Source organism: Orbicella franksi, chromosome 4 (genome assembly GCF_964199315.1).
Source record: "Orbicella franksi chromosome 4, jaOrbFran1.1, whole genome shotgun sequence".
NCBI classification, from domain to species: Eukaryota; Metazoa; Cnidaria; class Anthozoa; order Scleractinia; family Merulinidae; genus Orbicella; species Orbicella franksi.
Genome location: NC_138148.1, coordinates 28,374,806 through 28,397,217, shown reverse-complemented (window position 1 = coordinate 28,397,217; position 22,412 = coordinate 28,374,806). Strand labels below are relative to the sequence as shown.

Below are 22,412 nucleotides of genomic sequence, written 5' to 3'. Positions count from 1 at the left end.
ACAAAATTGTTACACTCACAAAGTTTTTCGAAGGCTTGGAAATCAGCAGTGCGACAAACATTCTATGCAATAGTGTCAAAAACATGACCGCGTAACATTCATGTCTGCGGACCGCTTAGGGAACACATCCTTTTCGCTTATCCGACGAATTTCACTGCGAACTTTGAAAAAAATTTACACTGGTTATTTGGAGTTACGACTTAAAACGTGTGACAATGTGAAATGGGTAATTGTATGAAATGTTTCCTTCCCAATTCCGCCTTGCTTCCCGCAGCTTCAAAAATACAGCTCCAAACAATTCTACGATTTTCAATCGATCGAAGCCAGTGTTTTGGAGGTCATCAAGTCTCGAAAACTGAAACACTTGCGTCGCTCTTATAAACATGAAGCATTCCAGAAAGTAAAACACAAACTGGATTTAATAGAACAACCATACCTTGACAAATACATTCTCGCGAAGGACAAATGTAAACGGGCTATAAACACGCGTAGGAGTCTTGTGTTTAGCTGACGAAATTACCATGCAAAGCAGTCCTTGAGTTTTCATTCCTGCTTTTCGTTTGCCTGCTCCTCCACGTCGTATCTAGTTTTCCATTCCTAATATACAAGCAGCTCGTCCGCAAAGGAATTTTCCCCGTCGTCGCTTGAAATGTTGCAAATTGTTCTCAAAGCTCTAAGCATGCGCAGTGAGTTCACGGTTGTCGAACGTGCTCGATCGAAGTTTGTTTGGGTGTCTTCCGAATCGAAACCTAACTCTGACTCCAGTGACGAAAAAGAAATGATTCTGGAACAAAACTTGGACGTTTTAGTCCCAAAATATATTGGAACGATTAGTTTTGTTTTCCATTTTCTCGAGCAAATACAGAGAGCTGACTGAGGCGCCATTGTGTTTGGTTCCTGGGTAGACGTCATCAGCAACCGCCGCCCCAGACTCCCTAAAACGCGGTCGTGTAACACTTCAGGCGCGACTTTGAAAGGGCATAGAAAATCGAGGATTCAACCAAATTCAAAAATTTTTTCGCCCAAATACTTCGAATAACAAGTGGATTCGTTTTAGGGAAAAAAAATTTTTCGGTTAAGTGCACTTTAATTGTGAACTGCTTTTGAAGTTGCAATCGAAATAATTATATCAGTTACTTACACCACAGGCGGCCCAAGCTCACAATGCGAGGAGGTTTTTTTTTTTTTTTTTGATCTTTATGCGCAACCTCGTTCCCAGGGTCTCTCATCTTACCGCCCCCTGGAGCGAGCGAAGAGAGACCCTGGTTGGGTCTGGTCACGTGTCTCCCAGAATCTGGGAGATGACAATTAAATTATTGAAGGAATGGGCGGCCTAGTAGGAATTTTGTCTATACTTAGCCTACGGGAGTTCGGGAAGTGTTGTCACCAAAGTAAACCAAGAACGATATAATGTTCTGCGACAATGTCCGGCGGTAATATTCTGCAAACGCCAAGGAAAACTTATCCATCATCTGATAGCGGAAATCCAAGTCGCTGATGGTTGTTACATATTGTAAAAATCTCCTCACGAAGGCGAACGGAGAATTACACACCGCAGCCGAGGCTGTGTATGGAAGATGTTTGACTCATCTTTACCTCAGAATGAAGTGTAGGTCTTGTTACGGGCGATTAAATAATTTTAGAGAATTCAGGGCCTTTTAGATGATCACTAAAAGCCAAACTCACTTCGAAAGGACAGAAAGGGTGAAAAGATTTATTGAAGTTTCACCGCGTCGTTGGCGTCCCGAACTTTGCAGAGCGCGAAGGATATAAATACAACGAACTCGTCGCGGTATGCATTTCGCCGTCGTTGCTGATAAGATGGATTTATCTTCGAACGAAAGGAGGCTAGAAAAGAAAAATGTAATTTTTATTGTGTCGTTAATAAATTAGTGTACGTGACGCCAACGGTTCGAGAGAATTGTGCACATTTTCATTTAATTTTCGATCTCTCGACCTTTCTTTGCTTCAAGCGTGTTTCTGAGGGGCATATTTCGTGCCGTGTTATCAGAAGAAATGGAAATTATAAGTAGAGCGGAGTCGTTTGATTATGTTACAGCATATTTTTAGAGGTCGTAGGTTTGCATGGTTTCCGCTGTTAACTGCACGTCGCTTCTCAGAGTTTGACACCTCTGTAATTTGCCATGCCGTGCTTATACTTTGTTTAGGTTCGTTTCTATTGCAAGATATGTTTTAAGGCTCTAAGTATTGGCTCTCCAGGGACAAAGATTAAAATATTCCGTGAACATATTGCTTACTTGCATTCTATATTGTGACGCCGCAGGTGACGCCGGGCCCGGCTATTTGATTAGAACTGTTTGCAAGCACAGTGCGTTGCACGAATATCATATTTGTCTTCGTCCAGCTTTTCTTCAGAGACTGCCGTAGCTTTACTTTGAGAAAGCTATACGTTTTCCTAGCGACGTTCTTATGTTTTTTGCATCAATTTGATCGAGTGCATTCAAAGGGGAAACAACAATAACTACGGGATGAAATTGCGCTGCTCGACGTCCACAGTTGAAATATGACTAACTTTCCATAAATCCAGTGGGTAAGACGACAACACTGAAAATCACGACCACTAAATTGCCTCGAGACAGACTTGCTTAACCATTAGGTAAACGTTGGAACAGATATTATTCGAAATTTCAGCCTGAAAGCTAAGTACTGATAAACGCCGCGGGTAATGTGGCGGTCGCAGCGTGCGACAAAGCTCAACGCGACAAACTGCTGATTACAGAGGACCCCTCCCTGATGTTCTCAATTGTCAAAGTGGCACGTGACCAGACCCAACCAGGGTCTCTCTTCGCTCGCTCCAGGGGGCGGTAAGATGAGAGACCCTGGGAACGAGGTTGCTTTATGCGAACGTCCAGCGCGCGAAACGTGACACGGTTACCGCCGACATCTACTATTACATAACGACCGAGTTTGGTTACGCGAAACGTGACCTTCGCCTTGCAGTATGTGGTGGTGTTGTGTTACAACGGTTTGAATTTATAAATGTTTGTACGGGGAAAAACGGTAATCGACATTATAGCTGAAATTTTGGTATTTTTGCAATAAAAATGACTCACCTCAATGCCTTGTTGTCTTTTCTATTGTCATCTTGCTTCTCAGCTCGATCCGACGCCTTTTAAGCGAGTTATCGCTTAATAGTTTTCCTCTACTAAGAAAGAGTAAAGGCTACACACTCGATTCTGGACTGACCCCCGCTCGAAGCGAAAAAAAAAAACACTGAAATCCCGCCAGCCGCCCAGAATAGATAAATCTGTTGGCACTGTCCGTACTGAAACCTATTTCAAATATTTTCTTTGCTACGGAAGAGTACACCGTTAAAGGACAAAATTTGATACTGAAAAATTGCTAAATCTAGAGTAAGACATAATATGACTGTGATGCAGCAAAACTAAAGCAAATTTCCTTAGCTATTATGACATGTGCCGCGAATATTTATCAATTATTCCATGAGCGCGCGTTGGATATGAGATGGTAAATAGCCAACGAGGCCCGTAGGGCCGAGTTGGCTATAACCAATCTCATATCCAACAAGCGCGAATGGAATAATTGTTTTATTAAATTCGGTGCGTTTGTATTCTTGGAAATATAGCTTAATTTTATTGGGTTTTAATTTTACAAAACGACCGGAAGTCGATGTGACAAAAACAACAACAAGTGGGAAATCACATGACATGCGCGCCGTTTGTAAAATTAGTTGAATGAAAAATTTGAGAGCGAAGCAAACGAATTTGCTGAATGAAATTGCAATCAAGTAGAATTCAAGAAATGTCTATCAAATGAAGGAGATATAACCTTGGCCAGAAAGTTTGAAAAGCGTTCGAGTTCGAGTCATGGAGAAGAGCCAAATAATTGTGCACTTGCACATTGCCATCGTACTAATGCTGCGGAAAACTTTGATCGCCATGTGACACAGACGTTATGCCAAAATTATTCTCGACAAGATCTCTCTCAGGATTTCCTTGCTTTGAAAGCCTTGGCATTTCGAGCTGTATGTGTGGAGCTCATTGGTGGTCAGTTTTAGAGTCAAGGACAGAAACTATCTTAGCGTCAGATTCATCTTCAGAATCTTCGAGGCCACCCTGGTGGTTTTTTGTGGCTGGTAAAGAACCGGGCTTACTTCGGTTCAGCTCAAAACACTCAACTCCGTGAGGTGTTTTTCGCAAGGACAGAATTGTTGGCGCTAGCTGTCGTTCATTCTCTCGTCGTCGTCGGCCAAAAAAGAGACTGAGATAAAACTAGGTCGTCCTCTGTAGCTGTGCGGGATTCTTGCTCTCGGCCGATCCGAGCTTGCTTAGTCGAACAGTTTCCTCATCTGCTCATTGGAAACTGGTTTCTTATGGACTACGCCGGCAATTATGCCTGTTTTCCTGCGGCCTTTTACAAATGCATATGCTCTAATAATTTATTTGCCTGGTCAGAGATAATGGAAAACGGTTTGTTGTGCGGCGGCGTGCGAAGGAAATGATCAACTGGCGGCTTTAATGGATTTATCAATGAACTTTTGCAATACGTGTCATCTTTCTTCCTCGCAGACGAGTGAAAACACTTCAACTGAACATTCAGTTCTTCTTTTGACATTTCTTATATTGGTTTCGAAAATTTGGTGCCACCAGGACTAGCAAGCCATTCTGTTCAGGTAAAATTTGTTTTTGTTACATAATCTTCATGAATGCGTAAAATCTCGCCGGTCATATTTTAATTTTGCAACTTTAAGGGAAACTTAACGTATACGTACCGTTAAATAATCTTATCTCGAGCTTTGTGGCTTTTTTGTTGTTACTGAGTCGGCATTGTCCATAATTTCCTGTATTTGCTGTGTAGATAGCTCACCGAATGTGCTTTTTTTCATCATTTTTTTTGTCGACGAACCTTTGCTTCACGCGAAAAAGCTCATGCCGAGCGACATTTGCCCCTTTCATTTCCATATAAGGTCAAACGCAGGTATAATGGGTGCTAACCGAGATCCAGTGAACCAATCAGAAAGCTAGAATTGCATTATCCGAGGCTGAGAATTTAATAAATATTCAGTGCACACTAACATCTTGGCTAACGACCTTCATTCCTCTACACTCTGCAAAGCAGTATCTCCACAAACAAACTGTCTATTTCAGATCTTCAAAAGATCTTAACATAAACTCGATGAGCTCTGTTGATGATAGTGATCCACGAAGATTTATCTATTCGAGATCGCGTAAAGGGTTTTCTCTGACAGTTATTAAAGTATCTCACATTTGTAAACACGTCTAGTTGTTGCTTTGATTGGCTTGTCACAACAATGCTCCGTTGGCGGCCTGGACAAAAATCTTCCCAGGGGACCGTGGCGCAAAGTACCTGGCTTGTCGAGAACTGTGCGCTCCCTTCCCCTGGTCAGGGTCAATTTGTTAGCCCGGCATTCCGCTCGGGTTTCGAATGTGTCCACGAATGGTGTCGGCAGCATGATCACTGATTCCGGATGGTTAGCTTTCTTCGATTCAGAGCTTTGTATCGTGCGCTGTGGAGATGAATTTGGCTTGGAATTTAACTGCAAGGGAGCGCTTAAACCTGTACTATGATTCTGCGGAGGACCTGGGGCGGCTGGCGGGATTTCAGTGTTTTTTTTTGCTTCGAGCGGGGGTCAGTCCAGAATCGAGTGTGTAGCCTTTACTCTTTCTTAGTAGAGGAAAACTATTAAGCGATAACTCGCTTAAAAGGCGTCGGATCGAGCTGAGAAGCGAGATGACAATAGAAAAGACAATAAGGCATTGAGGTGAGTCATTTTTATTGCAAAAATACCAAAATTTCAGCTATAATGTCGATTACCGTTTTTCCCCGTGCAAACATTTATAAATTCAAACCGTTGTAACACAACACCACCACATACTGCAAGGCGAAGGTCACGTTTCGCGCAACCAAACTCGGTCGTTATGTAATAGTAGATGTCGGCGGTAACCGTGTCACGTTTCGCGCGCTGGACGTTCGCATAAAGATAAAAAAAAAAAACACTCCTCGCATTGTGAGCTTGGGCCGCCTGTGCTTACACAATAAAAGAAAAACTCCATTAAATATTTTACTGACGATAACCGACTGACGACATATTCCTTTAATTCTTCTTAACTTCTCTGTTGTGACTCTTAGTGAAACCATGACTCGGTATTTGAACAGCTTTCGACTTCAACCTAATATCATATATCCTAAGGGGAAGCCAAAATTTTACTTTATGTAAAATATATAACGAACTTTGAGTTCACAAAATATTTTCAGTCAGTCAGTTTTTTTTTTCTCTATTTAGTGTGTTCATTGCCACTTTAAATTGTAGGGCGCGGATCCATACCAACTGACCGCTGCTTCTGAAGTTTGATTCAAAAGACTAAGACTGTAATTGTAATAAACATAAATGGCGAAAAATTGTCAGCAATGGCAATGTCTCTTTAATGCCATCTTCTTCAGTTCGTTTTTCATGTCTTTCTTCAAAACAGCGTAAACCAAAGGATTCACCGCCGAGTTCATGATAAAAAGAACGTGAATAACGTTATTCAGATTTCCGGAAGCAAAACAAAGTTTGAAAACGAAACAGAAGCAACGATAGTTTCCTCCGATGTGACACAACACGAAAAGCAAAATAATTAACACAATCATTTTCACTGATGCTTTCTTCTCCCTCTGCTTCTTCACTGTCGGTACATTTTGCTGTGGCTTGAAATTAAACCTGATTTGAGCCAAAAGCAGCGATTTCTTTTGCGAAATGTCTCTTGCTATGAGGCAAAGACGACCGGTGACAAATACAAACAACACGCTCGGGATAAGCTGGAAGACTGCTACTCTGAATGTCTCGAAGATAAACGTAAAAGAGGCATTGTTATTAGAATAAGTGAAAATTGAAGGTAATGTGAAGAGGATTAAAGGTACGATCCAAGCTGAAGCCAGAGAGATTATTAATCGTTTTCCTGTCATGAATACGTTGTATTTTAAAGGCATCGTAATTGCAAGGAACCTGTCTGCTGTCAAGGCACATAAGTTTGAAGATGAAGAATATAAAAAGGTATGGCTGAGTTTAAACCAAAGCCCCGTGTGATCGATGGGTAACTCTTGGAAGAAGCTTGAAATGAAAAGCGGTGGGAAGTAAGTCAATCCAACGCACAAATCAGCCAATGCTAGCGACAGGACAAACCAGTTTGTTGTAACATGCAATCTTGCTCTTGTGATTATCAAGTACATTACAAGTGCGTTTCCCAAAACGGTTACGACGGTGAAGAACCAACCGAGAATAAAAAACCACATCTTCAGCTTTAAAAATCGATTTACGTAAGAAACATATATAGTTAAAGAGTCAATCACTATGGAATTCACTTTCAGCGATCAAACAAGGTCCGAAGTTCAGTCTGTAGTCAAATCGGTTGATGAAGCGGTCCTCGTTAACTTTCTCAGGATTTCTGGGCTGTTGAAAAGCCCAAATGTTGAAGTCTTTTTCACTGAAAAACGTTAGTGTTTCTTCAGGCTTCAATACGCTGTGGTGAGTAAGAAAGAGCCAATGCAAGATTAGGGCGCATTACAGAGTTCTAACACGTGCCTGTTTATAGCCCGTGCAGTTTCCAGATAATATTGAGAATCGTAAAATAAATTGTATCTTTAATATCGCGTATGTTTTATGCTGCCAGCTGTTCTTTGACGTAATTAGATATTCACATAAAGGTGTCAATAATAGCCAATAGAAACTCCTAAAGTCTTAACTTTTTAGACACGTTTACGTTAGAACGTGGCTTCAAGGACCCGCTCTTTTGTTAGGCTCTTTTTTTATAAGCCGATTTCTTCCAGTCTAATCGATCGCAGCGTAACAGGACAAGACTATTATTTTGTTACTGGCGAAGGAAGCATTTTAATGTATAAATCTGCTTTTCTTAGTAGGCGTTACCAAGCGGTGGAAGGCTATGACGTAGCTTGATTTTGAGAAATATCCGATCGTACTACGTCAGTGGTGTTATTTTTCATTCCTATACAAATGAACTACAAATTAAAGCAAGAAATTTAACATCCTTTAACCTGTTGAGACCAAAGAAGCCATATTATATGGCAAGCTCCGCTCTGATTGGCTACCCGAGAGAGCAAGATGACGCTATCTTGCCCGCTCGGGACTACCCGCTCTGTCCCGCAAGAAACATTTCCACGAAAAACTTATATAAGAACCTTTGTTGACCAAGCTTGATCCGTTAAGATGGCTGGATGTTAGCCTCGTCTTTTTTAGGCAAGTTTATAGATCTCGACTCCGTGTCTGTCTGATAAAGAGGAAAAAAAGCACTTCGTCAATATCCACCCATATTGCCCTAACGCTCGGTCAATAACCCATATATGTCATGTTTGCCGACTACGTTGCTCATTATATTGTGCGTGTTTGTATTTTTCCTTGACGTGTGTCGTGAAGACAAAATGGCCGGTCTGTTATCTCATGGAGTATATATCTATGCTAATTTTCAATATCAAAAAATTGCAGGTTCTTTAGTTAGGGTTTTCATGATCTAGCGCTTCTTTACAATTTGTTAACTAATGTCTACTCTACAAATCTTTACGAGCGATAATACTCTGTTTGTCAATTAACGTTGTGTCTTCTTAAATTGTTATGACTACGAGCGATGAAACCACTAGACATTATTTGTAAAGTGTTTTTCATTAACACTTAAGGCTTAATTGTGAACTTGCTTGTAAGTTGCAATCGAAATAATTATCTCAGTTACTTACACTACAAAGGAAAAAACTCCATTATATCTTTTATTGTAACATTGACATTTTCTATTAATTCTTCTTAACTTCTCTGTTGCGACTGCTACTGAAACCATGACTCGATATTGGAACAGCTTTCGACTGCTACGCCAAGGTACTGGCTTTTACACTGTAAATGTTTTGAAAGATCATGTACCCTAAGGGAAAACAAAACTTTACTTTATGTAAAATATCTAAGAGGCTTAAAGTTCACAGAATGTTTTTAGCGTACCAGTTTTTTCCTTTTAGTGTGTTCCTGATTGCACCTTAAATTCACGAGATCTATAAGAACTGATTGCTGCATCTCAAATATTATTCAAGTGACTAAGATTGTATTAAATGGAGAATTACTGTTAACAACGACAACGTCTATCAAGTGACATCTTCTTAAGTTCGTTTGTCATGTCTTTCTTTAAAACATTGTAAACAAGCGGATTCACCGCCGAGTTCACGATAAACAGAACGTGAATAACGTTTTTCAAATTTTCGGAAGCGACACAAAGTTTGAAAACGAAACACAAGCAACGATAGTTTCCTCCGATGTGACACAGCACGAAAAGCAAAATAATTAACACAATCATTTTCACTGATGCTTTCTTCTCCCTCTGCTTGTTTACTGTCGGTACATTTTGCTATGGCTCGAAATTAAACCTAGTCCATATTCCATATCTACGCGCGCCAATGTATTATCCTCTATTTTATCACTAATGATCATTTCCAGTAATAACGTATAATATGCGCGGATATTATATGGCATTGATAAAACCGGGCTGTTTTAAAAGGATTTCCAGCCCCGGGAAAAACCGTCATTGAAGACGTGTAAAACTACTATGACTTCACTGTGACGATATCAATGACGTAATGTTTGATATCATGTTTGACTATTTCGTTGTCATTATATCGCTCGTATTTTTCCTTGACGTATGTCTTGCTGATCAAACAACTGATCTGTTATCTCATGGAATAGTATGTTAATTTTTGATAGTAGACATCACTACCGATTCTTCAGTTAGGGTTTTTCAAGATGTACCGCTTTAGTTCCAACTTATTAACTAATGACAACTCTACAAACCTTGACGAGCCATGATACTCCATTTGTCTATTTATTAAATGTTTTTACTACGAGCGGTGAAACCACCAGACGTTATTTGTACAGCGTTTTTGATTCACGTTTATTTGTGAACTTGCTCTTGCGTAAATACATTCTAAGTTGCAATCGAAATCATCACAGGACAAAAGAAAAAAAACTCCATTATCTTTTAACATTGACATAATGATTCTTTTAATTTTTCTTAACTTTTCTGTTGCGACTGCTACTGAAACCATGACTCGGTATTTGAACAGCTTTCGACTGCTACGCCGAAGCACTGGGTTTTACACTCTAAATTTTTTGAATGATCACGTACCCAAAGATAAAACCAAAATTTCACTTTATGTAAAATATTTAAGAGACTTAAAGTTCACAGAACGTTATAAGTCCACCAGTTTTTTTTTTCCTTCATGTGTTTATTGCTACCTTAAATCCATAAAAAAACTGACTGTCGCTTCTCAAGTTTGATTCAAGTGACAAAGATTGCAATAAATGAAGAAAGACTGTCAACAATGACAATGTCTAACTAATCGCAGCCTCTTAAGTTCGTTTTTCATGTCTTTCTTCAATACAGCGTAAACCAAAGGATTCACCGCCGAGTTCACGACAAAAAGAACGTGAAGAACGTTATTTAAATTTTCGGAAGCGAAACAAAGTTTGAAAACGAAACAGAAACAACGATAGTTTCCTCCGATGTGACACAACACGAAAAGCAAAATAATTAACACAATCACTTTCAATCAAGCTGTCTTCTCCCTCTGCTTCTTTACTGTCAGTACATTTTCCTGTGGCTTGAAATTAAACCTGATCTGAGCCAAAAGCAGCGATTCCTTTCGAGAGATGTCTCTTGCTATAAAGCAAAGACGACCGGTGACAAATACGAACAGCACGCTTGGGATAAGCTGGAAGACTGATACTCTGAATGTCTCGAAGATAAACGTAAAAGAGGCATTGTTATTAGAATAAGTGAAAATTGAAGGTAATGTGAAGAGGACTAAAGGTGCGATCCAAGCTGAAGCCAGGGATATTATTAATCGTTCCCTGTCATGAATACCGCGTATTTTAAAGACACCGTAATTGCAGGGAACCTGTCTCCAGTCAAGGCACATAGGCTTGAAGATGAAGAATATAAGAAGGTATGGCTGAGTTTGAACCATAACCCCATGTGATCGATGGTTAACTCTTGGAAGAAGTTTGAAATGAAAAGAGGAGGAAAGTAAGTGAATCCAACGCACAAATCAGCCAATGCTAGCGACAGGACAAACCAGTTTGTTGTAAAATGCAATCTTGTCCTTGTGATTATCAAGTACATTACAAGTGCGTTTCCCAAAATGGCTACGACGGTGAAGAACCAACCGAGAATAAAAGACCACATCTTCAGCTTTAAAAATCGATTGACGTAAAAACATATATAAGACTCTATCGCTGTGGATTCCGCTTTGGGCCGGTGTTCAAACAAGGTCCGAAGTTTTGTAGTCAAATCGGTTAATATAAGGCGGCCTTCTGTTGTCAACTTTCTCAGGATTTCCGGGGTGTTAAAAACACAGATGTTGAAGTCTTTTTAACTGAAAAACGTTTGTGTTTCTTTTGGCTTGAATACGCTGTGGTGGGTAATAAGAAGCCTGTGCAAGATTAGAGCGCATTACACAGTTCTAACACGCGCCTGTTTAGGGCCCGTGGAGTTTCCAGATAATATTGAGAAGCGCGGAATAAATTGTATTTTTAATTTATTTATATGTTTTATGTCGCCAGCTGTTCTTTGGGGTAATTAGTTTTTCCGCTTAAAGGTGTCAATAATAGCCAATAGAAACTCCTAAGTTCTCAACTTGTTAGACAAGTCCACGTTACAACGTGGCTGTTAGAACACAACACTCAAGGACCTGCTCTTTTGTTAGACTCCTTTTTTTTTAAGTCAATTTTTTGCCGTCAAATTGATCGCGGCGTAATAGGACAAGAGTATTATTCTGTTAAATGAAGGAAGCATTTTAATCAACAGATCTGCATTTCTTAGTAGGTATTGCCAAGCGGTGGAAGGCTATGTCGTAGCTTGATTTTTAGAAATATCCTATCGTACTACGTCAGTGGTGTTATTCGCATTCTTTTACAAATAAAGTATAAATTAATGCAACAAAAATGAACATCCTTTAACCTGCTTGGACTTAAGAAGCCATATTATATGGTTGGCTCCGTGAATTGGCAAGATGAACCAAATCCTGCACTATGATATGCTACCCGAGCAAGCAAGATGGCGCTATCTTGCCCGCTCGGGACTACCCGCTTTGTTCCGCAAGAAACATTTCCCCAAAAATCTTGTAATAACTCTTTTGCTGACCAGGCTTGATCCGTTCAAGATGGCTAGATGTTGGCCTCGTTCTTTTTTTGCGAGTTTATGGACCTGGACTCTGTGTCTGTCTGATAAAGACCGAAAAAATGCATTCGGTCAATATCCAGCCATCTTGCCCTAACGCTTGCTCAATAACCCATATATGTCATGTTTGACTATGTTGCTCACTATATTGTTTGTATTTTTCCTTGACGTGTTTCGTCAGACAAAATGACGTGTTGATCTCCGACTGATCTGTTATCTCCTGGATTACCTATGCTAATTTTCAATACAAGGAAAACTGCAGGTTCTTTAGTTAGGGTTTTCATGATCTAGCGCTTTATTTACAATTGATTAACTAATGTCTACCCTAGAAACCTTTAGGAGCCATAATACTGTACTTGTCAATTAATTAACGTTGCGTTTCGTTAAGTTGTTATGACTACGAGCGATGATACCACAAGACATTTAAATATTTGTACAGTGTTTTTCGTTAACGCTTAAAGTGCACCTAACCCCCCAAATTTTTTTTTCCCGAAAACTAATCTACTTGTTATTTGAAATACTTCTACGAAAAACTTTCTGGATTCGGTTAAATCCTCGATTTTCTGTGCCCCGACGAAATCTCGAAAATAGCTCCAAAACACCGCCATTTTGTTTCACGACCGAGTTTGAGGAGAATGGGTGCAGCGGCTGTTGTGACGTCTACCCAGGAAGGTCGAATATCTCACGTCCTCTCATTTTCTTCAGGATGGTGCAATACAAATTCGAAAAGTGCACAGAAATGCCTATCAGAAGTGCTGTTGCAGCAATATCCCAGATCTAAAAAAAGATATACTGTACAATTTACTGGCGATGATCGGTCAATGGTACAATGAAGACATAAACGATGGTTGATTTTGTTGAACCGAAACAAGCGAACTGAGTCTGTGAGAACCATGGAAGAACTCTCACTGGAATTTGTTCCGCAGGCTTTCAAACGCTATTTTCAAAATTTTCTGCTTAAAGCCAACCAGCTATTTGTCGAAATACTACCCACAACCTATATCTTCCAATCCTGCAGTATTTATAACTTAGCCGGCAAAGTTGTGTGATCGATCAAGAACCTTTACGACCAAATATAGTGATATGTAAATAGGTCGCAACTATACGCCGCCAACCATCACTTAGTTCTCGTTCGATTTGGATAAAAGTCGAAGATTAATCCTTTAGAATTACATGATAACAAAATTGTTACACTCACAAAGTTTTTCGAAGGTTTGGAAATCAGCAGTGCGACAAACATTCTATGCAATAGTGCAGGGCGTATCTAATCGATATTTTCGATACTCGATAGAAATCGAACGTAATCGATTGTAATCGATACTAATCAATCGATTAGTATCGGAAATCGATAGAAATCGATCACTCGCGTCTTTGTGACTATCGATTTTGATCGATTTCTATAATTAGCTATCGATTGTATCGATTTGTTCGACTGATCGAAAAGAAAATGGGCGAAGATTCTCTTTCATAAAGATCTCAGTTTTACGCTAGAATGATTCACAACTCACCCGAACAAAGATCAACAAAGGGATTAAAACATGAGCAACGCAACTGTTACGAAACTATCGTTTCCGCCTTCACAATTAGAGTCATACTTGTTGTTACGATATCTTGAGTCCTCTTCTCGTTCTCTTCAATTCGGTTAGTAGGCCGTTCCACAATTGTGATCCTCTAAACGTTTTCGAGAATTTACCATAATTCGTTCTTTTCTAGTGTATTAAAGATGTTGTTTGAATAAGGTTATCGTTTTTGTGGTCAGCGGCTTACAAATCTAAACAAGCCCTCCGCGCTCCGTAAGCCACCATGCACGCCTCCCCATAAGCGTTCGAAAATTACCCTTCTAAATTCTCGGAGAACGGACGACAGTTTGCCAATTTCTACAGTAGTGACTCCGGATATTAACCACGATTCTGATGATTCTAGAGTACAAGTTTTCATTTGTTTTGTTTGTTAGTTATCGTTATTCAATACCCGTACGTACAGCAAAGATCGATCCGAGTACACAGTACACAGCACCATAGGATTGCTGGGCTGAAATCTGCTGAAATATTGCTTTAAACAGCTTTACAGCAGTGATCCTGGTGAAAAAAAAAATAAGAAAAGTAGCTACCATCGGAGAAAGAAGTAACATCATCTTTATCAACAAAGCGGATTCGAATGTAAGCTTGAAGGTAAATGTTACGCAGTGTTATGATAAGATCATATCACGTTTTTGATTTTTGATTTCCATCGATGTGACAAAAGATTTGTGATTATCGATTTCAATCGATTAAATTGACTAATCAATCGACAAATCGAGTACTATCGAGTATTATCGATTAATCGATTACATTTTCGATGATCGATTTCTATCGATTAGATACGCCCTGAATAGTGTCGAAAATATGACCGCGTAACATTCATGTCTGCGGACCGCTTAGGGAACACATCCTTTTCGCTTATCCGACGAATTTCACTGCGAACTTTGAAAAAAATTTACACTGGTTATTTGGAGTTACGACTTAAAACGTGTGACAATGTGAAATGGGTAATTGTATGAAATGTTTCCTTCCCAATTCCGCCTTGCTTCCCGCAGCTTCAAAAATACAGCTCCAAACAATTCTACGATTTTCAATCGATCGAAGCCAGTGTTTTGGAGGTCATCAAGTCTTGAAAACTGAAACACTTACGTCGCTCTTATAAACATGAAGCATTCCAGAAAGTAAAACACTGATTTAATAGAACAACCATACCTTGACAAAATACATTCTCGCGAAGGACAAAGGTAAACGGGCTATAAACACGCGTAGGAGTCTTGTGTTTAGGTGACGAAATTACCATGCAAAGCAGTCCTTGAGTTTTCATTCCTGCTTTTCGTTTGCCTGCTCCTCCACGTCGTATCTAGTTTTCCATTCCTAATATACAAGCAGCTCGTCCGCAAAGAAATATTCCCCGTCGTCGCTTGAAATGTTGCAAATTGTTCTCAAAGCTCTAAGCATGCGCAGTGAGTTCACGGTTGTCGAACGTGCTCGATCGAAGTTTATTTCGGTGTCTTCCGAATCGAAACCTAACTCTGACTCCAGTGACGAAAAGAAATGATTCTGGAACAAAACTTGGACGTTTTAGTCCCAAAATATATTGGAGCGATTAGTTTTTTTTTCCATTTTCTCGAGCAAATACAGAGAGCTGACTGAGGCGCCATTGCGTTTGGTTCCTGGGTAGACGTCATCAGCAACCGCTGCCCCAGACTCCCTAAAACGCGGTTGTGTAACACTTCAGGCGCGACTTTGAAAGGGCATAGAAAATCGAGGATTCAACCAAATTCAAAAATTTTTCGCCCAAATGCTTCGAATAATAAGTGGATTCGTTTTAGAGGAAAAAAAATTTTCGGGTCAGGTGCACTTTAATTGTGAACAGGAGCCTGTTCTGAACTGTTTTTGAAGTTGCAATCGAAATAATTATATCAGTTACTTACACAATAAAAGAAAAACTCCATTAAATATTTTACTGACGATAACCGACTGACGTCATATTCCTTTAATTCTTCTTAAGTTCTCTGTTGTGGCTCTTAGTGAAACCATGACTCGGTATTTGAACAGCTTTCGACTTCAACCTAATATCATATACCCTAAGGGGAAGCCAAAATTTTACTTTATGTAAAATATATAACGAACTTTGAGTTCACAAAATATTTTCAGTCAGTCAGTTTTTTTTTCTCTATTTAGGGCGCGGATCCATACCAACTGACCGCTGCTTCTGAAGTTTGATTCAAAAGACTAAGACTGTAATTGTAATAAACATAAATGGCGAAAAATTGTCAGCAATGGCAATGTCTCTTTAATGCCATCTTCTTCAGTTCGTTTTTCATATCTTTCTTCAAAACAGCGTAAACCAAAGGATTCACCGCCGAGTTCATGATAAAAAGAACGTGAACAACGTTATTCAGATTTCCGGAAGCAAAACAAAGTTTGAAAACGAAACAGAAGCAACGATAGTTTCCTCCGATGTGACACAACACGAAAAGCAAAATAATTAACACAATCATTTTCACTGAAGCTTTCTTCTCCCTCTGCTTCTTCACTGTCAGTACATTTTCCTGTGGCTTGAAATTAAACCTGATCTGAGCCAAAAGCAGCGATTCCTTTCGAGAGATGTCTCTTGCTATAAAGCAAAGACGACCGGTGACAAATACAAACAGCACGCTTGGGATAAGCTGGAAGACTGATACTCTGAATGTCTCGAAGATAAACGTAAAAGAGGCATTGTTATTAGAATAAGTGAAAATTGAAGGTAATGTGAAGAGGATTAAAGGTACGATCCAAGCTGAAGCCAGGGATATTATTAATCGTTTCCTTGTCATGAATACGGTGTATTTTAATGGCATCGCAATTGCAAGGAACCTGTCTGCTGTCAAGGCACATAAGTTTGAAGATGAAGAATATAAGAAGGTATGGCTGAGTTTGAACCAAAGCCCCGTGTGATCGATGGGTAACTCTCGGGAGAAGCTTGAAATGAAAAGAGGTGGAAAGTAAGTCAATCCAACACACAAATCAGCCAATGCTAGCGACAGGACAAACCAGTTTGTTGTAACATGCAATCTTGCCCTTGTGATTATTAAGTACATTACAAGTGAGTTTCCCAAAACGGTTACGACGGTGAAGAACCAACCGAGAATAAAAAACCACATCTTCAGCTTTAAATGTCGATATACTTTAAAAACGTATATATTAAAGACTCAATCACTATGGAATCCACTTTGAGTGTTCAAACAAGGTCCGAAGTTCTTTAGTGAAATCGGCCGTTGATGAGGCGGTCCTCTGTTGACAACTTTCTCAGGATTTCCGGGCTGTTGAAAAGGCCAAATGTTGAAGTCTTTTTCAGTGGAAAACGTGTTTCTTTAGGCTTGAATACGCTGTGGTAGGAAATAACGAGCCAATGCAACATTAGCTAGAGTGCATCACACACCCGGATCACACAGTTCCAACACGTTCTTGTTTAGCTTAAATACGTACATTGAGCCTGTGGAGTTTTCAGATATATATTGAGAAGCGCGGAATAAATTGTATTTTTAATATCGCATACGTTTTATGCCGCCAGCTGTTCTTTTGCGTAATTAGTTTTTCACTTAAGGGTGTCAATAATAGCCAATAGAAACTCCTAAGTTTTTAACTTGTTAGTCACGTCCACTTTACAACGTGGCATTTATGAGGCTTTTATAAACAACGCTCGAGGACCTGCTATTTTGTTAGACTCGCCAGTTTTACAATTAAGCTCTCGATTTCTTCTCGTTTAAGAGAACGTAGCGTAACAGGACAAGACTATTATATTATTCTGTTAACCGCAGAAAGAATTTGTTAATAGGAACTGCCAACCGGTGGGTAGGTAAGAATATGCCGTTATGACGTAGCTTGATTTTGAGAAAGCAGGTACATCCGATCGTCCTACGTGAGTGGTGTTATTTGTTTGCAGGTAATTGAACATCCTAAACTGATGTGCTTGGACCGAAGCCAATTCATTACACGTTTACGTTTGTTCAGCGGGCCAATAACTAAAATCAACCAATAAGATTGCTCCATTGCTGGTGCAATATTTTTCAATTATTGGACCAGGCGCTGTTCCCGAGAGCTCCTTCGCCCCCATTTCACTGAGACGGTTTCTTGTTTTATTTTGGAATTGTTCAGTTTCCCAAAGAATCACTAAACCGCATTAAACTCTTTTTCGTTTTGGACCTAAATACAAACCTTATTTTACTTGGGAAATGACCGAGGAGTTCGTCCGCTGTTCGGTGGGCATTATTCGCTTGTTTTTCGTTGTTTTTCGTCCAATTGCCGGCTTGCAACGTTCCATAGTGAAGTTAAAAATCGTCGGCCGCGGCTGACCGCGTCTTTCTTGACTACAAGTTGACGAAGCTTGAAAGAGGGTCCCAAAAAACTGCATACTACAAGATTTTGTTCGAAGTTGTCTTCGGCAAAATGTTTTACACAAACGCGCGAATGCTTCGAGGGCATGAGCCATTCACTTTTCATTTTTATAAGCCATTCTCTTTTAAGTTTTGGGTCCTGGGGGAACTTGAAAGTGTTAACTTTTGATTTTGAGTGGTTTTCCTCTGAAGTTCACTGTGAACTTGAAACCAAAACAGTTTCAAATTTCCCTCATTTCTTGAGCTCACCAAGAGTGACTTCACAAGTTTTATTTCCGACAATTTTCCCGACCGCTCTACGATTATGATGGATAAAAAACAGTGATTTTAACATTCCAGTATCTCTGCAATGGTTCGTCCAATTCGTTTGAAACTTCAGAATATGTTTATTTTATACCTAAGAGCACATTGGAGTCAAATGAAAAAAGTGTCTAAATTATGGTTCATTTGATCCTTTAAAAAGGTAACACTGAAACACCAGATGATTCTCGAAGTATCACAGGGATCACTAAGCTAAATAATTTTGAGTTTAGCTCCGCTGAGTCAATTACTTGTTGGCGCGCATATTGCATTGACCGTGGACAGGTGGAAAAGCATTTAAACCGGAAAACCCTGTTGCACATTATAATTTAGCGTTGTCCAACACGCAATCGGTCTGGTTGTAATGCTAATCGTATTTGATAGAATCTCAAGTTTTCTTTCGACACATACTCACATACTGGGGTGGTGACATACTACTAGATGGGCGTGGCCGGGAGCCACGAGTCAAGTCAGGCAATTCGCAAAGCTTAACCGAGAAGAGTGATAGTGAACTACTGGTGGAAGGACTGCAGATTGTCCCTACGCCTTACCCTAATAGGCCCCTGTGTTATTCTAATGAACTGATGCTGTTACAATGATACTATTTAGCTTTATGAACATGCTAATTGTCAAGGGTTTCTTCTGCAGTATAACAGATGATCTAAGGTACTTTTTTTCTGACACTGCGCGCAGGCGCAGCGCAACAGTGCCTTAACAAACTAATCACTCTAGAACATCTGAAAACATAGATCTCGCGAACAGCTTACTTTCCTTAAAATAGTTTTTCACAAAGAACTACTTATTAATTCCGGGAGTACACCCTCCCCCCCTCCCCGACTGTAGCTACAACTAAGAGCCATTCAAGAACAAGAAAAATAATTGCTCCTGGATAGGACAGCTTTAAAAAGCGCATTTCAGTCTACTGTCACTACTTTAAACTTGTAATTGCCAAATGTTGAACATTTGCGCGAGAGCAGTGAAAGCGTGACTGGGCTGCTCGTAGGGTTGTGTGACAACTTTTACTGAGTCTCGAATATCAGCCACGCAGCATGGTTGCCGATATAATAAACGCACATTCATGAGGCCCCTGATTCTTACAGCCTAAAGCTTGGCCTCTTTAAGGCAATGTGGAGTGGTACTGAGGGGAATCGACGGCTTTTAGGTATGTTTTCTGTAACGTTTTCGGATTAAATTAGTCGTATTAATATCTCGTTTATTTGTTTCGAGTCAGACCGTTTCGCTTCTTGTTTCCAATTTATATAGGCGAAATTTATTTCGAACTTGCCACTACACTTTTAAACTTACACTTTTGATGACCTCGGTTTGATTTTGTTGTTGTACCGGTAATACATCGCCGGATTAACCTCTCGACTTCTTGAACTTGAACGGAGATCGGCTGTTTAGCAATTAGCGTAAGGGCGCGATTTTGATTTACTTCAAGATATTTCAACTCGATTAATTTACAGTCCTTTAACGTCCTTAATGCTAAACAGCATTCCAAGTTGATCCATTATTGTGTCTTAACGAACTTAAAGCGTTTTGGGGAATCGAAAACATCGAGGTTCCAGAAAATCTCTTTGCGTTTGTTATGACAACCATTCACAGTGTTGTTTACATAAAGGAAATACACACGATGACAAACTAGACACGACGGCGGACAGGAAATTAAGCAAAGTTAACGCGCAATGTTTCGATCGAAAACGTCTAAAAACAGTTTTTATGTAGTGGAGATTATGTTTCTACTGATAGCAGTGAATTGACGGGATTTTAATTACTGGTAGCCTTTTACTTTCGCCATTGAAATTGATTTGTCTCTGGTTCGTGTATAATTATTGTGTTATTTGCGCCCAACACATTGACATAGATTTTCGTTTTTCTCAAAGGGAAATACTGCGAGTTCGAGCATGAGACTTGGCATGGTATATGTTTAATAATGACATTTTAAGGCTGTAAAGTAAAATAATGGGAAAGTGAGGTACCAGATGCATTTTTAAGCTGTTAAACATGACCTATATTTTGCTGTTATTTTCCACACGCTTCATAGGTGTTTTTAAAATGGTTTGGAAAACCACTATATCAACATATCTGAGATTAGTTTAAAACGAGGAATAAATTAGAGTGGTTGTTTCACATTTGTGTGAAGTTTGAAGTCAATTGAATTTATTTTAAGACTTTAGCAGCGCTTCGTCCTCGCACCTTATTTCGGTCATGTTATTACACGAAAAACCGCACTTTGACCGCGCTTTTAAATTTTCGCGAATTTCTGAAAAATAAAAATTCGCTGAAACCTTATAATATGATTTTTAGAATAAGGTCACCCAAGGGTATCTTTGGGCAAAATATGAGCGATTTGCCAAATGGGTCGTTGACCGGCGTTTCTCGATCCTAACAGTCAGCCATTCTTAAGCAGGCGCCGTCACCGTTTGGACTTCCCAATTGGCTGATTTTACGTACTGTAATTCACCTCTGTTAAATGGTCATCTTGTTACATTAGATGATCAACCGGAGCACAGTTTTATGGTCACGAGGAACTTTCGCTGCCGTTGAATAAGTCAGTGACTGACTTCACCAAATTGAATTTACGCAACAAGGAGCGGATCCAGGATTTTTTCTTAGGAGGGGCTGCACCACTACGAATGGCGTGATTGAGTATTTTTTATTTTTCTTAATTTTTTTGCAGAATACCAGTTATATCAGAAAGCCACATGTCATCTCGGGGGTAGGAGGTACGCACCTCCTGCACCCCCCCTAGATCTGCCCCTGTCAACCCAAATCACAGACGTCCATTATTAATTTTTTCCCTTAAGGCTGGTTTCCATATGATCGCAGACGATCGCGGATCGCGGATCGCAGATCGCAAAAAGTTTTGCGATCGTCTGCGATCATATGGAGATCTGCGATCGAAACGTATCCCATAATATTTTGAATTCCGACCCATGATTCAACGCTTCTTTGCAAGAAAGCAACCGCTTGTTTGTTGTAAACATGGCTGGCGTTGAACAAGGTAACGTTAGTAACGAGAAATTTGTGGAGAAAGTTGGGTGATATCAGTGCGTTTACCACCGTAACAGTAAAGATTTCAAAGACAAAAACAAAAAGGCTAATTACTGGGAAAAAATCGGGGAGAAATTTAATTTATCGGCGGCTGAGGCGGAGGTCAAATTCCGCAACATAAGAACTGCTTATGGTCGTTATCTGAAGCGATTGAAAACGCTACCTTCTGGCTCAGGGCGAGGTGCAGTGCCAAGGGAATTTCAAAATAGGTTGACAAAAAGAAGGAATACATTTGCTTGCAGCAAAATTTCCTCCTCGACGTCCGCCATATTGTTTGCTGCGATTTTCCCGCCAGCACAACGCGCGTGTAATTTTGACAGTTCCGCTGTCCGAAATGTATGCAACAGTCGGCTCTGCGATCGCTTGCGATCGTCTGCGATTATATGGAAACAACTCTCTTTGCGATCGTCTGCGATCTGCGATTTGCGATCCGCGATCGTCTGCGATCGTCTGCGATCATATGGAAACCAGCCTTTAATGTTAAGTGACACTTACGAACAACATTACATTACATTACATCGCATCGCATCGCATCGCATCGCATCGCATCGCATCGCATCGCATCGCATCGCATCGCATCGCATCGCATCGCATCGCATCGCATCGCCTCGCCTCGCCTCGCCTCGCCTCGCCTCGCCTCGCCTCGCCTCGCCTCGCCTCGCCTCGCCTCGCCTCGCCTCGCCTCGCCTCGCCTCGCCTCGCCTCGCCTCGCCTCGCCTCGCCTCGCCTCGCCTCGCCTCGCCTCGCCTCGCCTCGCCTCGCCTCGCCTCGCCTCGCCTCGCCTCGCCTCGCCTCGCCTCGCCTCGCCTCGCCTCGCCTCGCCTCGCCTCGCCTCGCCTCGCCTCGCCTCGCCTCGCCTTATTGCTCGGGTCAGGGTATTACCACGGGCCCCTGATAAAGTTGTCTGCCTTCGCATCCCTGTCGCACAATATGTAGAACACACGAGACTAACA

At 40.5% G+C, this 22,412-nt stretch overlaps 3 protein-coding genes and 1 pseudogene across 3 annotated transcripts in view; 1 reads left to right on the top strand and 3 right to left on the bottom strand.

Annotated features, from left to right (window-relative positions):
- The first annotated feature begins 5,180 nt into the window (after positions 1–5,180).
- The window catches only part of LOC145483817 (uncharacterized), a 28,892-nt gene continuing 11,660 nt past the window's right edge, over positions 5,181–22,412 (top strand). Inside the window, exon 1 of the mRNA XM_081462362.1 lies at positions 5,181–5,764. The gene's annotated coding sequence lies outside the window, so the exon portion shown is untranslated. The remainder of the gene's footprint in view (positions 5,765–22,412) is intronic.
- Positions 6,236–7,298, bottom strand: LOC145483818 (octopamine receptor beta-1R-like). The gene has a single exon (XM_081462363.1). The coding sequence runs from the start codon at positions 7,273–7,275 to the stop codon at positions 6,406–6,408; it is 870 nt and encodes a 289-aa protein (XP_081318489.1). The 5' UTR covers positions 7,276–7,298; the 3' UTR covers positions 6,236–6,405.
- On the bottom strand, positions 10,266–11,364 carry LOC145484538 (octopamine receptor beta-1R-like; annotated as a pseudogene).
- On the bottom strand, positions 15,922–18,555 carry LOC145483816 (octopamine receptor beta-2R-like). Its single transcript, XM_081462360.1, has one exon. It carries the CDS (start codon positions 16,870–16,872, stop codon positions 16,003–16,005), a length of 870 nt encoding a protein of 289 aa, XP_081318486.1. The 5' UTR covers positions 16,873–18,555; the 3' UTR covers positions 15,922–16,002.